Raw genomic sequence first — 21700 nt, 5'->3', positions numbered from 1 at the left:
ACAGTATGCATTACATTACATTTAAAACTGAACTAGGAAAAGTGTCATTTTCTTACAGTGCATTAAACTTGGGCTCTGTCCCTACTACAGCCTTATTTCAGGTCTTGTTTCAATTGATTGTTTTTAACCACACTGTAAATTCTGTTTGTTAGTCTGATGCTATGCACTAATAATAGAAGAAATAAATGTTTATTATCCTATTAACTTTTAACTATCATACATAGTTTTTACTGTCATTAGCTGTTTTGTTTGCAATAATTGTTTTACATCTCGACGCTGCTGTAAATGACGTTTCCTCCTCAATGGTTTCTCGAGGCAAGATAAAGGTTCTGTTAATACACTATTCAAGTTGTGGGGCAATGTAAGGTCCTTATTTATCTTTTATTTTCCGGGATTTTAGTTTAAGGTTTTGTGTTCAAACCCTCATGTGTACCGTTCCAACCGAAAGGAGTTAGTAAGAGTTTCTAGAGAGCACAGTAACCTGTCCTACCCGACCACATCTCAGGTCATTCTGTGTCATTATGGTATTGCTGCTTTGCAACACCCACAGCATGTCTGTCCGTCCTGGAGAGAGATCCCTCCCCTGCTCCCTCTGAGGTGTCTTTCTTCTTTCCTGTTAAATGGTTGTTTGTGTGGAGTTTGTCATTCTGAATCAAGAGTCTAACTAAAGAAAGTGTTGTACGATGCACACTGTAAATCCCTCTGAGGAAAATCTGTGACAATGAATAAAATGTATTTGACTTGACAGACGTGTGATTAGCGGTCAAACTGCTAAACCAAAATGCAAAAAGACTTTATCCCAGAAGACTGAGAAAGCAGCAAGCTGAGAAGTAAAACAAGTAACTCGGAGATGCAGTCTTATATTTTATTGTGATGGGGAGTCATAAAAATGGAGCAAAACTAAAATAAAAACAATACAAAAAGACAGTGGATTTACAAAGGGTGAGGACAGAACAAACGATATGCAGCCTTCGACAGTACAATGGAACAAGTTGGCACAGAACAGAACGGGGTGTGGGGACGATCTAAATTTGGCTTCGAAATAAAAAAGGGAGGAGTAACGGCTTCATAACAAGATCCTTCATTAAAACGGCGACGACTCATGCTTTTTAAAATCACAGAGGTTTAGAATTCAGTAGCTTCATAACGACGCAAAGAGCGGATGCACATGTAACAGTTTCTATTTCTCACTTCATTCCTGTCTTTTTTTCTTTTTTAGCTTAAAACAGAAGTCATGTTTACAGAATACATGTTTTGTATTTTATGTTTTTTTTGTTAAAACAAACTTCAGCTCCCAGAACCACATTTTGGGTTTTTTTTGTTTGTCTTGAGATTATTTTTCATACTAAAATATATTATTGTATCAATTCAAACTACAGTAATGTACACTACAATGTGTAATAAATAACCATAAAAGAAAATATAAAAATAAGACACATAAATATAAAAAAGTCTTCTAAAAACTAAACAGGTACAGTTTTGTTTAATCTGTGAAAAGGGTTCTAATACTGCCATTGTTGAAAAAAAAAAAAAAAAAACATACAGAGGACACAAATAAAACCAAAAAAATAAAACAGACTAATACTATAAACACTGTTCGGTAAAACCAACTGAAAACACTTCAACAGAGACCACATTCACTAACGTTTGTTACCTGAAGTGCGGGACAGCTCGCCACAATTTTTCTTTTTTCTTTTACTCGTTGAAAACAAGTACACAAGTCTGACAAAATGTGTAATTTTACTGTAAAATCCTTCTGTATCCATTTTTAATCAAATCAATGTTAATTTTTTTTATATTTTGCATACATGGTTGATGTTCGGAATATTTCAATCCGCCTCGGCGGAACATTCTCTGTTTCTAAGCACTTATGTAAACACTTTTAATACTTCAACTTGTGACATAAAGTCAACAACATTTGAACTCACAATTTTAAACTTTTAACATCAGCCGGAAACTGATCATCTCAAGTTTACAAGGCATTTTATATCCACAGGTTAGCTCAGTGTAGACTGTATTCTTCCATGATTTTCACACATTTCTTAGATCTTAAAGAAACAGTTTAGCCAAAAGTGAAAATTCAGTAATTATCTCCTCACCCCCAAGCTGATGGAAAGTCAGGTAGTTTTGTAGTCCACAAACATTTCTGGAGCTTCACAGCAAAACAGCGTTCTTCTAAACAACTGAAGTAGATGGGGACTTGTTTTAAAATGTAACAAAACGACTGAAAAAACAAACATAAAATGACTCCATACAGCTTGCTCTGCATAATCCAAGTCTCCAGAAGCCATGAGATCCCAAATTGATTGGATAGACGTTATTTTCACCCTCGACACACAGTCAAGCTTGTGCACCCACTTCAGGCGGGCTGCATGCCAACACTTTCAGTTCAGCTGCTACAGGGAAGATTTCAGCTGGAAAAAGGACTAAATTAAGTCTTTCAAACATTATTGAGATCTTGAGGCTTTTGGAGACTTGCATTATGCTGGACAAGCTGTATGGAGCCATTTTATTTATTTTGTTTGTTTTTGATTTTTTTATCTGCAGCTACTTCAGTTGTTTAAGAGAATGCTGCAACGCTGTTTTGCTGTTAAGCTCCAGAAATGTTTTGCGGACTATGAAACTTCACTTGACCTTCCATTGGAATGGGGATAAGTAAAATATGACAGAATCTTCAATTTGGGTGAACTTTTCCTTTAAAGATAGACTGAAGAGCTGCATTTTCAAGTAAAAAAATGCCAAAATCTTTTTTTCCAGCCTGTCCTATGTGATGATTTGCTGCTTTTCTCTACTTTATATGATTGTAAACCAAATATACTTGAGTTTCAGATTGCTGTTTCGGTAAAAACAGACGTGAAGGCGAGACAATAACAGGCCTTTTCACTATTTTCCATCACTAAACAATTCATAAAAAAAATAGTTGTCAGATTAATCAACAATAGAAATAAGTGTTAGTAGTAATACTGTGTTTTCCACCTTGTATGTGTGGTACAAATACTTTTAAAGGCCTCTAAAATACTCCAAATTAACTCTTTCAGTTATTTGTGACATATCTGCTGTTCTGAGCAGGTCGACAAACATTAGTCAATATGGGTCTCGTGTAAGAAACAGAAGGACATAATACTGGCTACATGTGTGAAGAAGAAATGATAACACTGTTCAATGGCACTTTTAACAGCACACAGGTCTTGCATAAGGCTGGAGGCATCGGGGTGGAGCAGGAAACAGCCCTGCTCCTTCACGTACAGTTTGACTTCATATACAAGCTAATAACACTGAAACACTGACTCAGAACTTAAGTCGACCAAAATAAGGAAAAGCTTGGTAAGAATGGGCGCCTGTGTTGTGGAACCACAGCTGAGCCTGGCCGGGTGGAGTCTGCTTTTGAATCGTCACCCGGAGGCTCCACGCCGGGTTGCGAAACACGGGCGCCTGATGCTGGCTTTGAGGTTGTGACTCCACCTTCCCTGATAGGACAAATTTGGTTATGGCGTTCAGAAGCCACGTTCTCATCCCGGACTCCCCCATCCCGCCCACAACCCTCCCCAAGAATACTTTGTTTTCCTTAAGGCTAACAGTCAAACTGAAAACAAAAGTAATGCTAGCTAGCAAAGACTAACACTAACACAGACAACATCTCGCTAGCTAGTGTACGTATATAACACTGAAGGGCATACAATGCATGAGGCATGTATCCGTAGGTAAACCAGGAATACTGTAGTGCAGAGGTTTTTGTTCGTAGAACTCAATAAAATACTGATTTAGGAAACTTCATTGGCAATAAAAAGGTATAGAAATCTTTCTTGTCTTTACAGGTTAAAATGTTTTTAAACAAGAACAAAATTAGTAACACTGACCAAATGAAAAGAAACAATAAAACAACCTGGGATGTCTCAGTAACAAGTCTAACAAGTTGAAGGGTGAGTTCTGCTTTAAAATCTGTACTTCTATAAACAATTTTTAACACTGATATTTCATTTCCACAAGAAAAAAAAGTCACTGTTTTGTTTTTCTTTTTTCTTTTTTCAAGTTCAGGCACACCTGGGTTTTTGTACACAGTAGTGGACCGTTAAGATCAGGCAACCGCCGTGACTTTCTCGACTTTTCTGCGGTTTTGTCTTAACCAACTCGACTTTGATGAGTGACACATTAGAACTGTCTGGGAGCGATTTTCCTTTTTTTATTTGGTGTTTGTCATCACTTCCTCTGTGGGTTCGGCGCTGTCCTCCTCTGTGGGTTCGGCACTGTCCTCTGTGGGTTCGGCGCTGTCTTCCGCTGTGGGTTTGGTGCTGTCCTCCTCTGTGGGTTCGGCGCTGTCTTCCGCTGTGGGTTTGGCGCTGTCCTCCTCTGTGGGTTCTGCGCTGTCTTCCGCTGTGGGTTCGGCGCTGTCCTCCTCTGTGGGTTCGACGCTATCTTCCGCTCTGGGTTCGGCGCTGTCCTCCTCTGTGGGTTTGATGCTATCTTCCGCTGTGGGTTCAGCACTGTCCTCATCTGTGGGTTCAGCGCTGTCCTCCTCTGTGGGTTTGGCACTGTCCTCCTCTGTGAGTTCAGCGGTGTCTTCCTCTGTGGGTTCAGCGGTGTCTTCCTCTGTGGGTTCAGCGCTGTCTTCCTCTGTGGGTTCAGCGCTGTCCTCCTCTGTGGGTTCAGCGCTGCCCTCCTCTGTGGGTTTAGCGCTGTCCTCCTCTGTGGGTTCAGTGCTGCCCTCCTCTGTGGGTTTGGCGCTATCTTCCCCTGTGGGTTCGGCGCTCTCCTCCCCTGTGGGTTCGGCGCTGTCTTCCTCTGTGGGTTCGGCGCTTTCTGACCCCTCCCTGATGCTTTTGTCCATATCTGCTTCACAATTCGCCATTTCCTCTGTATCTGCACTTGCTTCTTCCTCCTTTTCCTCAGCTGTTTCCTCCATCTCTTCGTCCACCATGTGATCGTCCCCCAGCTCGATCTCCATCACATCACAAGCAAACTCCCCATCCTCCTTCTCTTTTTCCACCTCTTCCCCTTGTGTCATCTCTTCCTCAACCATCTCCTCTCCATCCTCATCGTCGGTGTCATCGAAGTTTCCCTCGTATATCTCGCACTCTCCGTCGTCCACCTGCACAACCCGGATGTCATCCATACAAATGGCCTCATCATCCTCCTCCTCCTCGCTCTCCCTCTCGTCTGAGTCCAGTTGGGAGGGCGGCGTTGTAGTCCGACTGTCCGACTGCGGTCCGGCGCCGGGGCTGCTGAGCTCCGACTGAGCCCTGCGTGGCCCTGAACCTGAGCCGGGTCCAGGGTTTGTCCCGTCCTTCTTGCAGTAGGAGTAGCGGTGGTTCATGTGCTGTGAGTACGAGCCAGAGTGAGAGAAACGCTTCCCGCATTTATCACACTGGTAGGGTTTCTCACCGGAGTGCAGCCTTGAGTGTTCGATCAGGTGGTGTTTGTGTTTGAAGGCCTTCTTGCAGATGTTGCACTCATGGGGCCGTTTTCCTGCAGATGATAGAACAAAGAGTCAGACAGGGACTTGTACTGCTGAGTAATCTCACTTTTTCAGTGTAGTTTGAGTAAAAGTAGAGAAAAAACTACAACTCACAATTATAATGCAAGAAAAGTATTATTAAAGATATTACAAATATCAAAGTGAAGAGCAAGTTTAAAAAATGTCTTGTGTGATTTATGGCTTATCTTTTAAGTGCAGTGGTTTCCAACCAGGGGACATGGACAACAGGACATGTTGGCAGAAAAACATTTCTGCTGCACAAAAATGTGTTTTTTCATACGTTCCCCCCATGAATTATCTGAAAACTTTGAGAGCTGAAACAATTGGTTTCTGTGAGATAACTGAAGTGGCAGCTATTTTGATAATTACTGTTATCATCTATATAAAAAAAAATAATTCAAAAATTACATAGTTACAGCTTCTTAATTGTGGGGATATTTTTGGCTGTTTGCTGTTTTATGTGAAAAATCTGGAATTTTAGCCTTGAGAAACGATTTGACACCACCTGGAGTTTTAGGAAATTGTGATCTTTTTCATTTACTCAGGTGTAAACCCACCATGATATCACCCACTGCTATGAGGATTACTGTTTTTGAGTGACCCTCTGTTTTACTCTATATGGGACTAAATGAACATCATGCTGTATTGGAGAAGACTTGAAACTAGAGAGTGAGACCATAAACTCATCAGGAAACTGTTTACTGAGGTAATAAATCAGAGTCCCCTATCCCTGCTGGCCCTCAGAAAGAGTACAGTTTTAAGGAATTTCCGCATTGGCTTCACTTGATTTTTTTTCTTTTCTTTTTTTAAATCACTCTTGGTTTGGCTGGTTGAACCGTTCATGTCTGGTAGACATATGCAACAGGTGACAGGGGTCAAAAGTTTTAAGGGTTTTCAAGTCAAGGATGGATAAATGTTTATAAGCCTGTTAAAAACCCATATTTTCATATTTAAGATTTCATGTGAAATGTTGCTGGTTACACCCCTAAAGCATGATTCTTTATCTTAATTCAGTTATAAAAGGTTTGCAAAGTTGTTCAGATTTAAAAATTGAGTTTGTAAAAGTTTGAAATCTCATCAACTGGAAAAGTACTTCCTGTCTCATCTACACAGATACAGCTGTGATAAGTCTTTTATAAATGCCTCATAACTGATTTGCAGTAAACCTATGTATTACTTTTGTGTGTGAGAATAAATGCCACTGAATTTGTCTATGGCCAACGTGAAGATGAATCATGTCGTGGCTCATTCACCACACATCTGTGCACATTAGTGCAGTGAACTGCCAACAGATTTTAATAAAACCACATTCCAGTGTGACACAAGTTGGAGCTTCATGGAAAATTTCCACTTCTCCAGAGTCTAATCTCAATAAATACCGATGTCAACTCCTTCTGAGCTGGTACATTTACAGGCCAGCTGTCCCATAAAAGTTACCATCACACTACAACGTGCTAATACAACACATTTAATGAGAGATGAGGTCATTTTTAAAATCACAGCCTTGAAAACTACAAGTACCTTTGGGCAACTCGGACACTCTGAATGCTGAATAAAATTAACGTATTCCAATAATCTTTTAAAACAGTTGCAAAGTTTAAGTAGGTCAATGAAACAAACAAATTAATCCATTAGTGTTAATTCAGCACATAAAGTTTTGACGTGCCTGTTTAGACCACCATGTACACAAATAAGAAAATGTGTTCCTCTGCTTAAACCAACTTTGAATTTTAAGGCATACCTGTGTGTTCATATTTGTGCCTGAGCAGGGAGCTGCCCTTCTGGAAGACTTTGGAGCAGAGATCACAGGGGTACACGCCATTTTCCAGCCGTCGCTTCTTTATCAGTGAGGCTGCATCTGAATCATTCTGCTCCTCCACTGTGGAAACACTTTCAGAGCTGCTGTCCGGCTTCTTCTGCTGTAAATGAAAGAAAACAAAGAGTGGTCAAATCATTTAATGTCATGTCAGGTGGATCTTTGGGTTCAAGACTCTAGATCAAGCAAATAAAGCAATATTAAAGACGTTACCTTGGTCTTCAAGGCATTTTTCACTGACTTTTGATAATGATTAATCTTTACAACAACACTGAAAGACTTCTAAACAAAAGGCTGGTTACCTGACAAAGTGGCTTGTAGAACAGATAAGAGCTTCATTATAGGAAATCAAATTAAATTGTCTAAAAGCCCACAATGGAAATGCTGTCTGGTAGACATAATGTTTACCACTACCAACCTTATGGCCGTTGAGTACAACAGTCTTTGCTCCAGTGGCGTTGCCAGCTGTGGTGGCGTAGGTGTAGGTGAGCTGGGGGATGAGGATGGTGCGCTTCGTCGCGGTGTTGATGGTGCTGAGACAGCCCACCGTGCCCTGACCAGCGATGGCCACTAACGTGGGTAGCTGTGCGGCAGTCACGATGTTGACCGCTCTTCCCGTCTGAGGTGTGGTGACGTAGATGGTTCGACCCCCCAGCTGCTCCTTCCTCAGGCAGGTCAGGTTCAGGGGCTGTTCCTGCTGCTTTGTGGGGGGTGTGGTTGTTGCAGTTTCCAATGCTGCTGCGATTTGTTTAGGAAGGGAGAGGTCGAGCGGCTCTGCCTGGGAGTCTGGGTCCTCTGGGTCCTCCGGCTCTCTTTTGATGATGACGAGGTCCCCGGTGTTGAGGCTTAGTGGTGAAGAGTCTGAGGGAGAAGCGCTGCCAGATTCTGATGAGGCTTTGTTTGAGGTTTCGTGGCCACTGTCTTCCTCTGTCTCTCCGTTCTGATTTGAGGCATGCTCGGAGCTGGGATCTGTGGTCTCAGTCTTTTTAGAAACCGCTTTAGTTTTATTGCGGCCCACGTTTTTCCCAGAGTTCATTTTGGTGAACCATTTTCTGATCACATCCACGGGAATACTGACGGACTCAGAGATCTTGGAAAGCTCCTCCTCGCTGGGGTTGGCGTTGGAGGCGAAGTAGGTCTTGAGGAGTGAGACGAGGTCCTCCACAGGCGGCTCCTCCAGCGTCACACCCGCCTCACTCAGCAGAGCGGCGAACGAGGGGTCCAAAGCTGCAGAGTCGACAGCCTCCCCGTTGGCTGCTTTGCGGTGCTGGAGGAGGTGTAGTGCCTCCAGGTTGTCGGGGCAGTCGTCGCATAGTAAACATGTACTAGTGCTGCTGACTTTTGGCATCTGAGCTGTGTGTCTGTCTGTCTTAACAGTTTTAATTTCTGTCTGTGTGACCGCCTCTGTCTCCATGATGGCCACTGATTCTGGCTCTGTCTTTACGATGGAGAGGTCTGCCACCTCTGGGGTTGGGGGTTTGTCTGTTTTGGAGGGGGTGGGGGCTGCAGCAGTGGGGACAGTGGGAGGGGAATTGTTTTTGGCAACAAGCGATGCAGGCTGGGTAGTGGCAGTGGTGGCGGCTGCAGGGCTGATGCTGTAGTTGATGATGATCTTTGTGGTGCCATCGTGATCCACAAAGGCCGGCAGGCTGATGATCTGCTGCTGGGGCTGCTGGACTACAATTCCCTGCTTCCCCTGCGCCACCACCCCGTTAGCTGTACCCAACACCTGCCTGAGCACGTTTCCGTCCATCGCCACTTTGAGCACATTTTGCAAGTCACTCAGATTGATACTTATGGGCGACATGAGTCCGACTGTTGGTACGACCATAGCCACACTCTGAGGCAGGGCTGCAGCAGGAACCACAGCTGGCTGCGTCGTCCCTCCGTTCACCACACCGTTGGTACCAGCTGAAGTTGCTGGTGCCGCCGCCATCGTCTTGCACTCGTATTCCACAGGTTCAGATTTGATCTGGGTGACGGGGAGCTGCTCCTGGAGGGGTTTGCTTTCAGTTTTCTCTTTAAGAATCCCACGGGCCGGAGCAATTACGACCGGTGAGGTCTGCGTGGTGGGTGGGGGGGATTTGATTCGAGGGACGCCGTTAGGGGGTGCTGCACCCACACACTTCTTACTGCTGATGTGGGAGCTGTAGGAACCTGAGTGGGAGAATCGCTTCTTGCAGTTTGAGCATTCGTATGGTTTCTCACCTAAGAGGGGCACACAGAGAAATGACAAAACCTGTTAAAAAAGAAGCTCTTTTCAAATATTTTCATGTCTGCCATTTTTTTTCTTTGTATAATTAAGTTGTCAGAAGAGCTGGGTATCAAACCTCAGCAGCTGGTTATGGCTGTAATGTGTTTGGTACTTTCTCAGTGCTACAAAGTACCAGTAGAGTAAAGGCTGGGATTCAATTTATGGTCAAATTTACAATCTTGTTTACTTGTTTAAACCTTTGATTTCAATTCCTGATTGAAATCAAAATGTCACCACTTTTAAACTGCATTTATTGACGTATAGATCTTGTACTGATGCTTGTGTTTATAATTATTATGTTTCTCATTGAAGAACGTTGGTTTATAGTGTAATGAACGAAACGATTCACTAGTGTGCGTAGTTTCTGTACAATTTAGTTGCCAGTGATTTATTTCTTTGTGCTGTTTTTATAGTCCAATATTTTCTATCTTTACAGAGCAATTTTCAACATTTTCCTCTTTTGTTTTTATGGTCAAGTGATTTCTGAAGAAATGAACCCAAAAGAGCCAAAAATATTTTGAGAAACTGATGTAACAGAGTCAAAAAGAACCAAAAAGACATGACAAAGACTAAATTAATTAAAATTCTCAGACCAAAGCTAACAGCTATAATGAACTGGTGTTAAGGGTGTAGATCTAATAATGACTATCAACTACAAACACAATAATTACTCAGGAGCTTTCTGTTTTTGTGTGAGTGACTGAGAGTGATGGTTGCCGGGGTGACAGCTCACCGCTGTGAATGCGCAGGTGCTCCTTCAGGTGGTGCTTGTACTTGAAGGCCTTGGAACATTCGGTACACTTGAACTTGCGGGTTCCACCTGTTCCTCCTAATCCTCCTGTCGACTGGGAAACGTGACGCTGAGGTGGATGAAAAACATAAAATAATGAGGATCTACAGCATGATGATAGAAATAACTTAAAGCATTCATATTTCTATTCTTAGAATGAGTATGCTTGGGAGTGAAGTAGAGTTAAGTTAACGTTTACATTTTCTTCAGTTTTCCTGTTGGTCAAATTGATTACAGATGCAGAGGATTTTGTTAATGGCTAGATTTGCAGATTGCAAAGCTCTATGTTGATGTTTTTTTAAGAGTAATAAGTCCCAGTGCATTAAGGCAAGCAAAGCTGACACAAGAGTACAGACACTAGTCTGTAGTAATCTGAATTCAAATCCAATGCAACTTATAATTTAAGACCTTAAAGCTAAATATAAATATGTATAAACATATTTGGGGCTCTTCAAGAGACCCACAAGTTCCCCAACAGTTCAGGATATGATTCAATCTAAAAGGTCTGTGACTGCGACACAGTCGGTGCCTTCAGGCTCTGGTGTTACCTGGTCCCTGGAGCCCCTGTGGTGGCTCATGTGCCTCTCAAGCTGCGAGCGGTAGGTGAAGGTGTAGCTGCAGTGCGAGCAACTGTAGTTGTCCTCGCTGGTCTCGTGCCGATACTTGATGTGCTCCTTCAGCGAAGCGTTTCGCTTGTATCCCCGGGAGCAATAGGGGCAAGTGTGCAGCTGGGAGAAGGAATCTGGTGTGCCTGTGATGGAGACAACAGGGGGAGAAGCATGTAGGGTGATGATTCAATTCTGCCATCTTTCATCAGTTTTTTTTAATCTTCCAGTTGTTTAATCACATTAAAATCTTTTCTAGTGAAGCTTTAACTTGAAATAACAGTGTGCACTGAAGTAAGTAAGCCGCGGTGTGTTTGTGTATAAATGTTACCGTTTTCGTCAGCGCCTCCTGTCTCTGCTGGACTTTGCTCATCCTCAGGAGCTTCAGGATAGATGATGGCTGTGTCTCCCTGCTGGAGAATCTCCTCCACTAGCGTATCCTTCACTTCCTCCTCCTCCTCTTCCTCCTCTTCTGACACACACTCTTCTTTCACTAAAAACACACATAAACATGGACAACGTTTAGGATCATTGTTGCAGGTGGAGAGTGGATGTATACGTGGCAGGAGGTTCAGTCAGTCCTTGGAAAAGAAAGCAGATTTATTCTCTTTACTGGATTCTGCTGACTGCATCAGCAGCTAGAGGGCAGCAGAGGGCTTAATACCTGTCGATGAGCACTTTCCTCTGTTGACCCAAGAGGAACATAATTCAGCATTAATTTCTGCAACGTCTGCAATGTATATTTAGAAAATCAACACATGAAGAGCACAATTTTCCAAAATATTTGACATTTGGATATTTACACAACAAACCCAAATGGCTCTGAAAAACTATTAATAGGTTATTTCTTTAATAATCCTGGTGGCTCCCCATAATTTAAAAAAAAATTCGCTCCCCTCCACTGTTATTTGAAAGGACTGAGCTCAGTTTCATATCATCAACAGTGAGCCGTAGGCAGATGTGATTGAAGTCAAGTCAATTTGAGTTCAGGGGTTTTTGACAGCTAGAGAAACATTTCAAACTCTTGACACCTAAAAGAGGCCAAAACTCATCTGAAGGGCACGAATCATCACTTAAATTTCCCAAATTCAAAACGAGGAAGGTCAAATAAACATTCAACTAAAACCAGTCCAAAGATTCATCCTCCATTACTCTTTAAACCAATTTCTGTACAAAACCAAGGTCTAACATTTTCAAAAACAGCAAGAAAATGTCCAGAATTACTGAGCAGGTTAAGGTTAAAAGAAAAACACCAGAGCTATTGCTCATGTAATAGCTGTACTGTGCAGAAAGCTTTCTTATAATAGGAACCGGCACTGAGCCCTGCTGATATTGTAATGTTTTCCTTCCCTAATAGCATTTCAGGAATTTAATCATTCTAATGTGAATACAGCTACATACAGCTTATCTGATACAGCAGCTGGGAGTTAACATGTTTGTGGCATTCCTACGTAAACAAACACACATGTAAACTGGCAATATCGAGGTGATGTACATATATCGATCAGTTGATATCATAAGATATGAACGAGAAGACGATAACTTAATTATCCTGACAGGCCTACATCCATTAAGGCCTACAGGATTACAGTTAACTGGATATCGAGACTTTCAGATTTAAAGGACAAAAGGGTTAATGCCAGTATTAAAAGGTTACTACACCAATTTAGTAATGCGTTTCCATAAAGTTGGGGTACTAACAAGCGGCAGAGGCAGAGGTATCTCTAAAAAACACTTGATCCTACATTTCCCAAAATGCATCTGGATAGAATCTAATCTTCATTACATCTTATTGATTGCTGTGTCAATAGCAATAAGTAAGTGACAGAGTATCTGTTCCTCATTGGCTTGAGCAGAATTTCTGCACTTGTGGCGGACGAGCAGCCGTCTTGACGTCTGTTCCCTTTTTTAAGATCTGGTGTTTTATAATCATCTTTATGACAGAGACGGAGACATTACCTCACTTTCTGTGCGTAAAAAAACTCTGATAGGACTGAGCAGTGAGGTGAAACTGTGAGCAGCGTTGCCATGGAGATCAAGCATTTTATAAATGCAGCCAGGACTGGCGCCAAAGGCCACGCCTCTTCCTGCTGAGCCTTGTCAGGGACAGGTGCAGCTGTGTGTGTGTGTGTGTGTGTGTGTGTGCCTAAAGAAGAGGCGGGACCAGGCCGAGCCCTGTTAAGCCTCATTTTAAACACACAGATCTCAGCTTCCCATGACCTCATCCAAAAGCTTTCCAAATCTCTCTTTCCTCCTCAGAGACACTCGTCTACCTTCCATGCTTCTTTCGCTCTCTGCTCATCCCCTCTTTCCCTCATTACCTCTTCCTTTCTCTCCCTCACCTTACGTGTCTTAATTGCCTTCTTCACTCTCTCTCTTCATCTTTTCCCTTTTTCTTCCTTTCTTTTTCTCTCTCCAGTCTCTCCCACAGTAAATCCACGCAAATGTGTCTACAGTGCTCCATCTGTATCTATACATGATGTGTTTAAGCACAGTACTGAGAGTACATCAACCAATCACTGTTGTCAAATATATAAAACGGAAGAAAACAGACACAAACCGTGCTTCTATTTTAATCATTCCACGAAGCGCATGAGACTGAAAAACACAACTGAAACGCCTCCTGCACAGACACATCATAATGTAAGCTAGCTAACCAACATCTTTCTCTCTGTATTGGCCTCTACATTGAGCCAGAATTTTTGATACCAACAGTACAAAACCCACAGATATTCAGTTTACAAACTGATAAGCCAAAGAAAAGCAGCAAAAAGCTGGAACTGGGACATGGTTTGGCATCTTTGCTGGAAAAAAGACTTAAAATAGTTGCCAATTGATTTTCAGATCTTAGTTGTGATACAATTTTGTTGTTTAAACACGAATTTGGCTGAAGACGAATAGATTTAGCTGTTTTTCTTTTGTTCGGGCATTAAATGTGGATGGAGATCTATAAAAAAAGTATGGATGTTGGTTGTTTTTACACAAAAGCAGCTTTTTCAAAGTTTGAGGTTTGGTCTAACTTGTTCCCCTAACCTGCCCTCCCTCTACTCCTTTTGTCTACTCACCTCTTGCTACTTTACCTTCCCTCCATCACTTTTTTCACCCTTTCATTCTACGTTTTCCTTACTCTTTTGCAATTTAACTCCTCACACTCTCTCATCGCTCCGATTTCTCTTCTAACTTCTGTCATCTTTTCTTTAAATTCCTTGCTTGCCTTTTTTTTGATTCTGCCCCTCACCTCCCTTTTTTTTTTTTCCCAAACTTTTTTGCTCCTTTGCCCTCCATCACTCCTCCTTCTCACCCTCCTCCCCCCTCGCTGATACACCTCTCTGCATATTTTCCCACCACACTCTACAATTACTCTTAATGCCTCACAAAAAGCCACGCAGTAATGATGCCCAGGACCCTGCAACACACACATGTGGAATATCAGATTGGAATGAAAACAGGAAATCATGGGGTGCACGCACACACACACACACACACACACACACATGCACTCAGAGTTATTCCAACTACACACACACACGTACAAAGCACTGCACTTGTATACCTTGCCAGAACCTGTCACTGTGAGTCCGTGGTGAATTTATAAGGCAGGATGGATTGGAGCTGCAGTGCGGCCCAGACTGCAGGGGGAGTAGCAGACACTAATCTCTCACCAGAGGACCAATTCAACACCAGCTGCTCTCCCAGCTCTCTCCTCTTGCCTCAGACGGTGAGGAAAGAAAGGAGCGAAAGTCAGACAATCCAAAAATATCACGCAAAGCCTTTGAAGGGTTCCCGACGTGGCTCTATAGCTCTGCAACATATCACGACTTTTCCATGACTTCCCTCCAGCACCGCCGGAGCTCCTCTGCACACACTGAACACGTTACTCCTTCCTGGTTTGTTAATGTTTTCCTAAAGGAGTGAACAGGCCGGTTTCTACTGCAGGTGCAGGTGAAGAACAACAGATAATGCCGTGAACGAATGACACAAGTCAAATACAATATGGTGCGCTTCACACTTCTGTAAAAGCGTTTGTTAAGTTCCCCAAAAGTGAGGAGATTCACTGAATTTTCCTGTCCAGACTACATCTTTATAAATTCAGCACTTTCCCAGAAATGTGCCCTGTCGGTATGTTCTGTGCAAAAAATGTCATCATTATTTGCAGTTATCTTGACAGTTTAGGTATTTAACTGCTCTTATGTAGTGGGGAATAACTGGCGCTCACACAAGTTTGCTATCCTACATTTTTACCACGAGAAGCACCTGATTAACCTGGGTAAAGGTCAAAGGTTGAAAAACACAGCATTCAGGCAATAACTGAACAATTTCTCTCTGCTCAACTCTGCATTCTCTACTCCAGCCTCACAGTTTTACACCAAAAGTGCTACAAGCAAGGCAAACGGTAAAAAGTCAAGATTTCATCCAAAAATAACTGCTTTCTGATCTAAAGCCCAGAAGCTTAGCTAATACAGGTTTAAGATCGCATGTTTGAACTCCACCAATTTTACATATTAAAGTGTGTTTACGGGTCTTGAGGAGTACAACTGCATATGTGACAAAAAAATGCTAAAAAGCCTTTTGTGGCACCAGAAGAAGTTGCATGTAATCTGATAAATTGCTTCCAGTGACATAAATCAGTGGGCGACTCAGTTGCATTGTGGGTAATGTAGGTACCAGGTTTTGAAAAGGAAGAAGAAGAATGTGTGGAAGAAAAAAGATGATATCTCTGGGTCTGCTGTATCGATTTTGATCTTTTGTATTTAAACTGTCCATAATGAGTCCAACAGTGTTACAGAAGAGTAATGCTTTTCAAAACCCAGTGCCTACATTACCCACAATGCAACTTGCAAATTATCAGATAACATTTAGCTTCCTCTGGAGCCACAAAGGATTTATACTACTTTTTCATACCCAGTAGAACTCCTTCTACCTTGAAGGACCTGCTGATATACTCCTGAGCAGGTTGCTGCAGCTGCACTTGCCCTTGTTTCACCAGCACTGCTCTGGTTTCAGCCTCTATAGAGGTCAGCTTCAAAGACCGTTTTCCTACAGAAATGTACGTGAAGTGAAGTAATCTATAACTGATCAGCACTCTGGGACTTGATGGATGAGTATGCTCGCTAATTAAAACAGAGGTCTATAAGAAAAATACATATTATGTTACTACATATAGAAACAAATGGTATCTCCCACATCTCTGTCTTGTAATTTCTTGTAACTTAACAGCTACAGTACAGTCTGCCAATAATACGTTCAAGTGCCTACCTGCAACAACAACTGGGAGGATGAGGCCTAAAAAGTTAGAGAAGTTAGTTTGTTCAAGAAGTCAAAGGTTTACTGAACAACAACAAGCTCAGCAAACCCTCTGTGGATAATTAACAGCTAATAATATCCAGAGCCGGAGCACCACCTATCACCGAGGAGAGGCTTTTACACAATCTCTGTAGTTGGATTTTAAGCAGAAGAAATGAGGAGAAGAGAGGAGAGGAAAATGTGAGAAAACAAAAAAGTAAAGAAGGCAAGCTGGGTCGAAGAATATAAAGAGATGAAAAAGGATCAGTGACTGAAGAAAAATAGCAAGTACACAGAGGAGAAAGCAGAGAGCTGAGAGAGCGAGAGAAACAAAGTGAAAGAGAGCGAGCAGCACTGCTCACACCATGTAAGGCTTTATTCAGAAACAATGAAACGAGCCTTGAGAGCAATATCTCTGAGTGTCACATTCTCGCCGTCTCCATGGTTTTAGTATTTCCTGCTTGGCTGTAACTGACTGCTGTTGAGATGAAGGCAGATGCTTGTGTAGGCTGAGCTGTTCGTGGGGAATCGAGGATTAAAAGGGCATTGAAGCGGCGTAAACACAAGCCAATCAATCTCTGCTGTTGAATGAAGACTTGGTTCTGCCTTTGCTTATTAAATCTTATGGTACTTTTGCTGTTTGTATGCTGAGGTGTGTCATGCTTTTGAAAGTGAGCTTGTACGGGTTGAGCTGATCCTGCCAACTTTCGTACTATGGGGTTATCCGGAGGTTTAAGTTTAAGAGCTTTAAAGAGCTTTCTCAAGCTGTCTGCAAGCGAAACGAAAGCCAATTTAAAAACAAAATGAAAAACATAAAACCTCAAGTAAGTCTATTTCTGTATGCAGCTGGTGAAACTTCTAAAACTATTAATGGGCAGAATAAGAGGAAGGACAGCAGGAAATTGATTGACAAGTGACTTAAGGTCCAACTGTGTTTAACAAAGTAGATGTGATGCATCCTGCATGACTAAACCTGCTCTGTGTCCATGTTCATGTGGATGTGTAAATAAAACCTGTCAGCACAGACAAACACGAGGCGATTTAGCTGACTCAACTCCCCACAGTCGAACACAATCCCAGCAGTGCTAATGAGGAAACTCATTAAAACATTATTTCACTAACACCCCGGTCAACATTCCAGTCCTTATATACTACAGGTGGAATCATGTGAAAGGTAGAGCTGATATAAGTTGATTGATGAAACAAAATAGACAACAATTAATTGTTTGAGTCATTTTTAAAACAACTTATGTCAAATATCCTCTTTTCAAGCTTCTCATACGCAAAATTTTGCTGCCTTTCTTTGACTTATGTGACAGTAAACGGAATATATTTGGGTTTAAGACTGTTGGTCAGACAAAACACTGTCTCATTTTTGCTGGAAAATGGATGATTGCTCACCCACCCACCTGCAGATACAAGGGGCCGGAATGAGTTTCCTCCCAATGGTGGCTGGGCTCAGCCCTGGAGACAGGGTGACGAGCTCAGATATCCACAAGGAGCTCATAGTAGTAGCTGAGGGGGTCTGGGAATCTGAACATACTGGATATAACATATCTCATCTGGCCTGGTAACCCCCAGGAAGAGCAGGAAAGCGTTGCTCAGGAGAGGGATATCTAGAACACCCTGTTTAGCATACTGCCACCGAGACCTGACTATGACTAAAAAATTATTCAATTCATTAACTGAGAAAAATAATCAGCAGTTCCCTACTCGGAAGATGTTGCAGTAGAGATATTAGATGCATATTTAAAAAAGGTGTTAGTAGGTTTGTCTTTCCTTGTTTGTATGTTAATTTATGCAGCAAAGAACATCACAATCTGTAAATGTAGAGGGAACATGTGGACAAACACACACCAAGACAACACAACTGATTATTAAGTCTTATAATAACTGTCTTTAATGACCTTTTTTTTAAAATTCATTTTGAATTTTTTCTGACTTGGCAACCTGACAGTTAATCAGGCATATCACAGAAGCAGTTTGGCACAAGTCTGAGGACAGAGGTGATGAAGTTCATCACTTTTTTTATCAGAGTTCCAGTTCATAAGGAGAATGCTTGTGTGAGTATGTGTGTGAGCTGTGGGCAGATTAGCCTTTAGGATGTTGTACAGAAAGTCAGAGAAGAGATGAGAAAGAGCAGAACATCTGGCTGTGTGAGCAGGCAGGTGTTCCCCAAGGCTGAGAGAGGACTGAACTAATCTGATCAAAGAGAGCAGGTAGATGTACACAGACAAATCATCAACAGTAAAGAATACGCTGCTGTGTGGAAACAGATGTGATAATGCGGGTTCAGTGCATGCCCGACAGTGAAAATTATCTAATAAAATCTTGGTTGCAATCTGTGTCAGGTTGAATACCAAGTGAATGTAAACAGATTTGCACTGCAGCTTCGTCAGTCAGTGTATTCTGCATTGTTTCATACTGTATTCTGCTTGTTTGGTTTGTAATTGTGGTTCATAGCAGAAGTTAGTTTATGAGAACTACATCGTCTAAATTTTGATTCTGGCTGTCTTGAGTCATGAAACCTCTTAGTTGGCTGATGGTCTCACAGTGTGATCAAGGACTACTGTTTTGGATTGAAAACCAAAAACATGTTTCACTAAAAACTGTCAACTTTCATCTGGCACAATAAGAACTCCCACAACACAAGTGTCCTGTTTCCAAAAAAAAAAAAACCTTGCAGGTTTTACAAAATAGGAAAGCTTAACACAAGATAACCTCAATATTGATGTACTAGATCAGCCAGTTGACAAAACATAACAATTGCTTTCTATACATCATACAAGTTTCAGTTCTATGCTTGACTGGATAAGTTTCACTCTAATTTTCACTTCACTAGTCCTCACTTTCATTTGAGCTGTAGTCTCAACCATCTCCAGTATTTGCATCGTGCTGCTTCCACTGTAAAGCAGAGCAGTAAAAGGTTGGATCGTATACTGCTGTCAAACCAAACAATAAAAAGTGGGTCTTTCAAACAGACAGTTGACCCAGATAACAGTACATACCTCTGCTGTTTGTGAGTCTCTTTCGCTCATTACTGTCTGTCATAGGTGTAAAAGTTGCACCATGTGAGGGTTGTGTTAACGAACACACATTCAGCAGCAGCAACAACGAAGTTAGAAACAGTCATAAACAAGGAGCTTATCATATGGTTGGTGTGTATGGTGCTGTATAGTCAAGGATAGTATAAACTGCCTGTAAGGTTTTGACCTAGGGCAGAGTACTATAGGTGTGTTAGCTTGTTAGGGAATGCATGAGATTAACCTAGGTTTACTACTAAGTATGCAAGAGTTGATAATATACACAAAAACGTGCATGCCTGGCTTGATTATACACAATTTTAGGTGTCAGTGAATCGTATCTATCTCTCAGACACGCTCACTTCCCCTCCTTCTGTGTCTCTATCTGCACACCTCGCACTTTCCTTCTTGTGGATGTTCTCATTTGCTCAGATTCTCCGCCCTGTGATCACTCTTTACTTCTCTGTTGATTTGAAAATATCACACCACACTGATCCTCAGCTGACTCATGCCCAGCTTTTCAAGGCACCACCTCTGGCAGCAGAACGCTTCGTTTATGTGTTTTGTATCCTGATTGTATCCTTAAACTACATGTATATGTACGTTAGCCAAGGAACAAGCACCACAGTGTCTGCTTCTGTCCTGATTTGGTTCCACTTGACAACAGTTGCGTGAACAATTTCACCACCTGTTCTTATGTATCTACTGAAACAGAAGAGCCAACGCATGTCCATATAAAGATGACAGCGCTGCCAAACACTGAGCTGACTCACTCCATTATTAATGTGCCTTTTAAGCTTTATTTACAACAGTGATGGAGATGAATTACACATGCCAGCCGTATGGCTGTATGTCACAGAAAAAAGGCTTTAGTTCAGTATTATTGATTTTACCGTGCAGACAGGCTGAGAACATCTGTGCAAGTAAAGTAACCCTCTTGAACAACTACTACCAAGGTGCACCTGGGTAAAAGTTTAACTCATTTCCCTGCAGAGCTGTGTGGAGACAGCTTGTGTAAGCCTGTGGGTGGACTGGGAAGCTCCCAGCAGAGAATAGTGTTATTGTGTGGATCTAAAAGAGGGGGAACTGTTGAGAAAGGGCAAACATGCTCAGCAAACCATCCCAGGATTAATGTCATATAATAAGAGAAAAAATCTAAAGCCAAGGACTTTTACAAAAATATTGAAAATTATATACTGATACACAAATCATCTTTATGTTTCAGTGTTGGCATCTCACCTCCATTCACGGAGCCATTGTGGGGTAATACTGTTGTGGCGGCATCATGGCTGTCCTTCGGCTTAGTCCCCTCTGCGCTGGCGGCCTCAGGCTCCTGCAGGCTGTCCTCCTCCACAATGTGTAGCTTGTCCTCGTCATCCGAGTCTGAACTGGCCTCCAAGCCATTGTTGAAGTTTGTCACTGCAGAGAAAAGAAGCAGAGATGGAAGATGATCTAACATGTAACACTTAGTGTAGATTTTAAAAGCCACAGATCATAGCACTCATTCTGATTCGCAGTGCCAGAGCCAGCACCCTGCTGCTGTAATCAGTGTCTGATTTGCAACTAGGAAGCAGTATAAAGGCAATTAACTGCAATTATGGTACTGGCTGCCAAACATGAGATTGGCATGATCAGCATCTGAGCTGCATGGGGAAAAAGCACAACAATGTGCCTCTATAGGAAGGAGTCCAGTCTGGCTGCCCACTTTTATGTTACTCCTTCATACATTTCTGGCATAGACACCCAAACCCAGCACCTTGATCTGTGCTCTAAATTACTGAGTTCTACAAGAATACACAAGGTGAATGGCACGACAGAGCAGAATCAAGTAATGTTGATAGTTTGTGTGTGCAAACACGATTGATTGCATGATTATTTTCATCGTTGAATAATCTGTCGATTATTTTATTTTAATCAGTTGTTGGTCTACAAAACGTCAGAAAATTGTGAAACATGTCAATCAGTGTTTCCCAAAGCCCAAGATGATGTGACTGAAATTAATTTAATCATTGACAACTAATTGATTATTAGATTAATTCTTGCAGCTCTCGATGGCAAAGCGTGTTCTCTTACTATTAAAAATGAAGCCACTCTAAAATGCAGTTAAAGATATGCTAAAGAAAATGGATGATAAGATGAGAACTCTTTTTTTTGCAAAAACACAACACAACACAGGCCATGCAAATGTTCAATCCTTTACTGCAGATTTAGTGTCAGACGTGTCAGTTATGGCAGCCATAATTACTTTATGGTGATTTCCTCAAGTCGAGACCCCCACACCTGTGTTCCAAGTGTAAACGTGACCCTGCTAACCCGTAAGAGAAAGGTGCATCCATGAAAAGCAGCTCAGCGCAGCCTCAATTAGCCCACATCGGCCAAGCCGGCCAACCTGTACATGTTATCTGCTGCATCAGTTTAAATGAGACACAGACTTTGGATCTCACGCCTTGTCATAT

At 42.0% G+C, this 21700-nt stretch overlaps 1 protein-coding gene across 3 annotated transcripts in view; it reads right to left on the bottom strand.

Moving 5' to 3' along the window:
- Positions 1 to 851: 851 nt before the first annotated feature.
- The window catches only part of zeb1a (zinc finger E-box binding homeobox 1a), a 68969-nt gene continuing 48120 nt past the window's right edge, over positions 852 to 21700 (bottom strand). For 2 of the 3 annotated variants that reach the window (XM_084370049.1, XM_084370051.1), the window contains exons 2-8: positions 20484 to 20663; positions 11270 to 11431; positions 10882 to 11084; positions 10277 to 10403; positions 7708 to 9497; positions 7215 to 7392; positions 852 to 5463 (exon numbers count right to left, since the gene is read on the bottom strand). In XM_084370049.1, coding sequence (XP_084226175.1) covers positions 4181 to 5463; positions 7215 to 7392; positions 7708 to 9497; positions 10277 to 10403; positions 10882 to 11084; positions 11270 to 11431; positions 20484 to 20663 — 3923 coding nt within the window. In that variant the 3' untranslated portion in view covers positions 852 to 4180. The remainder of the gene's footprint in view (positions 5464 to 7214; positions 7393 to 7707; positions 9498 to 10276; positions 10404 to 10881; positions 11085 to 11269; positions 11432 to 20483; positions 20664 to 21700) is intronic. The other variant, XM_084370050.1, reaches the window with a different exon arrangement.

The sequence above is a fragment of the Pagrus pagrus genome (assembly GCF_965226575.1).
Source record: "Pagrus pagrus genome assembly, chromosome: 12".
In the NCBI taxonomy this organism is placed as follows: domain Eukaryota; kingdom Metazoa; phylum Chordata; class Actinopteri; order Spariformes; family Sparidae; genus Pagrus; species Pagrus pagrus.
This window is presented reverse-complemented; position numbering and strand designations above follow the sequence as displayed.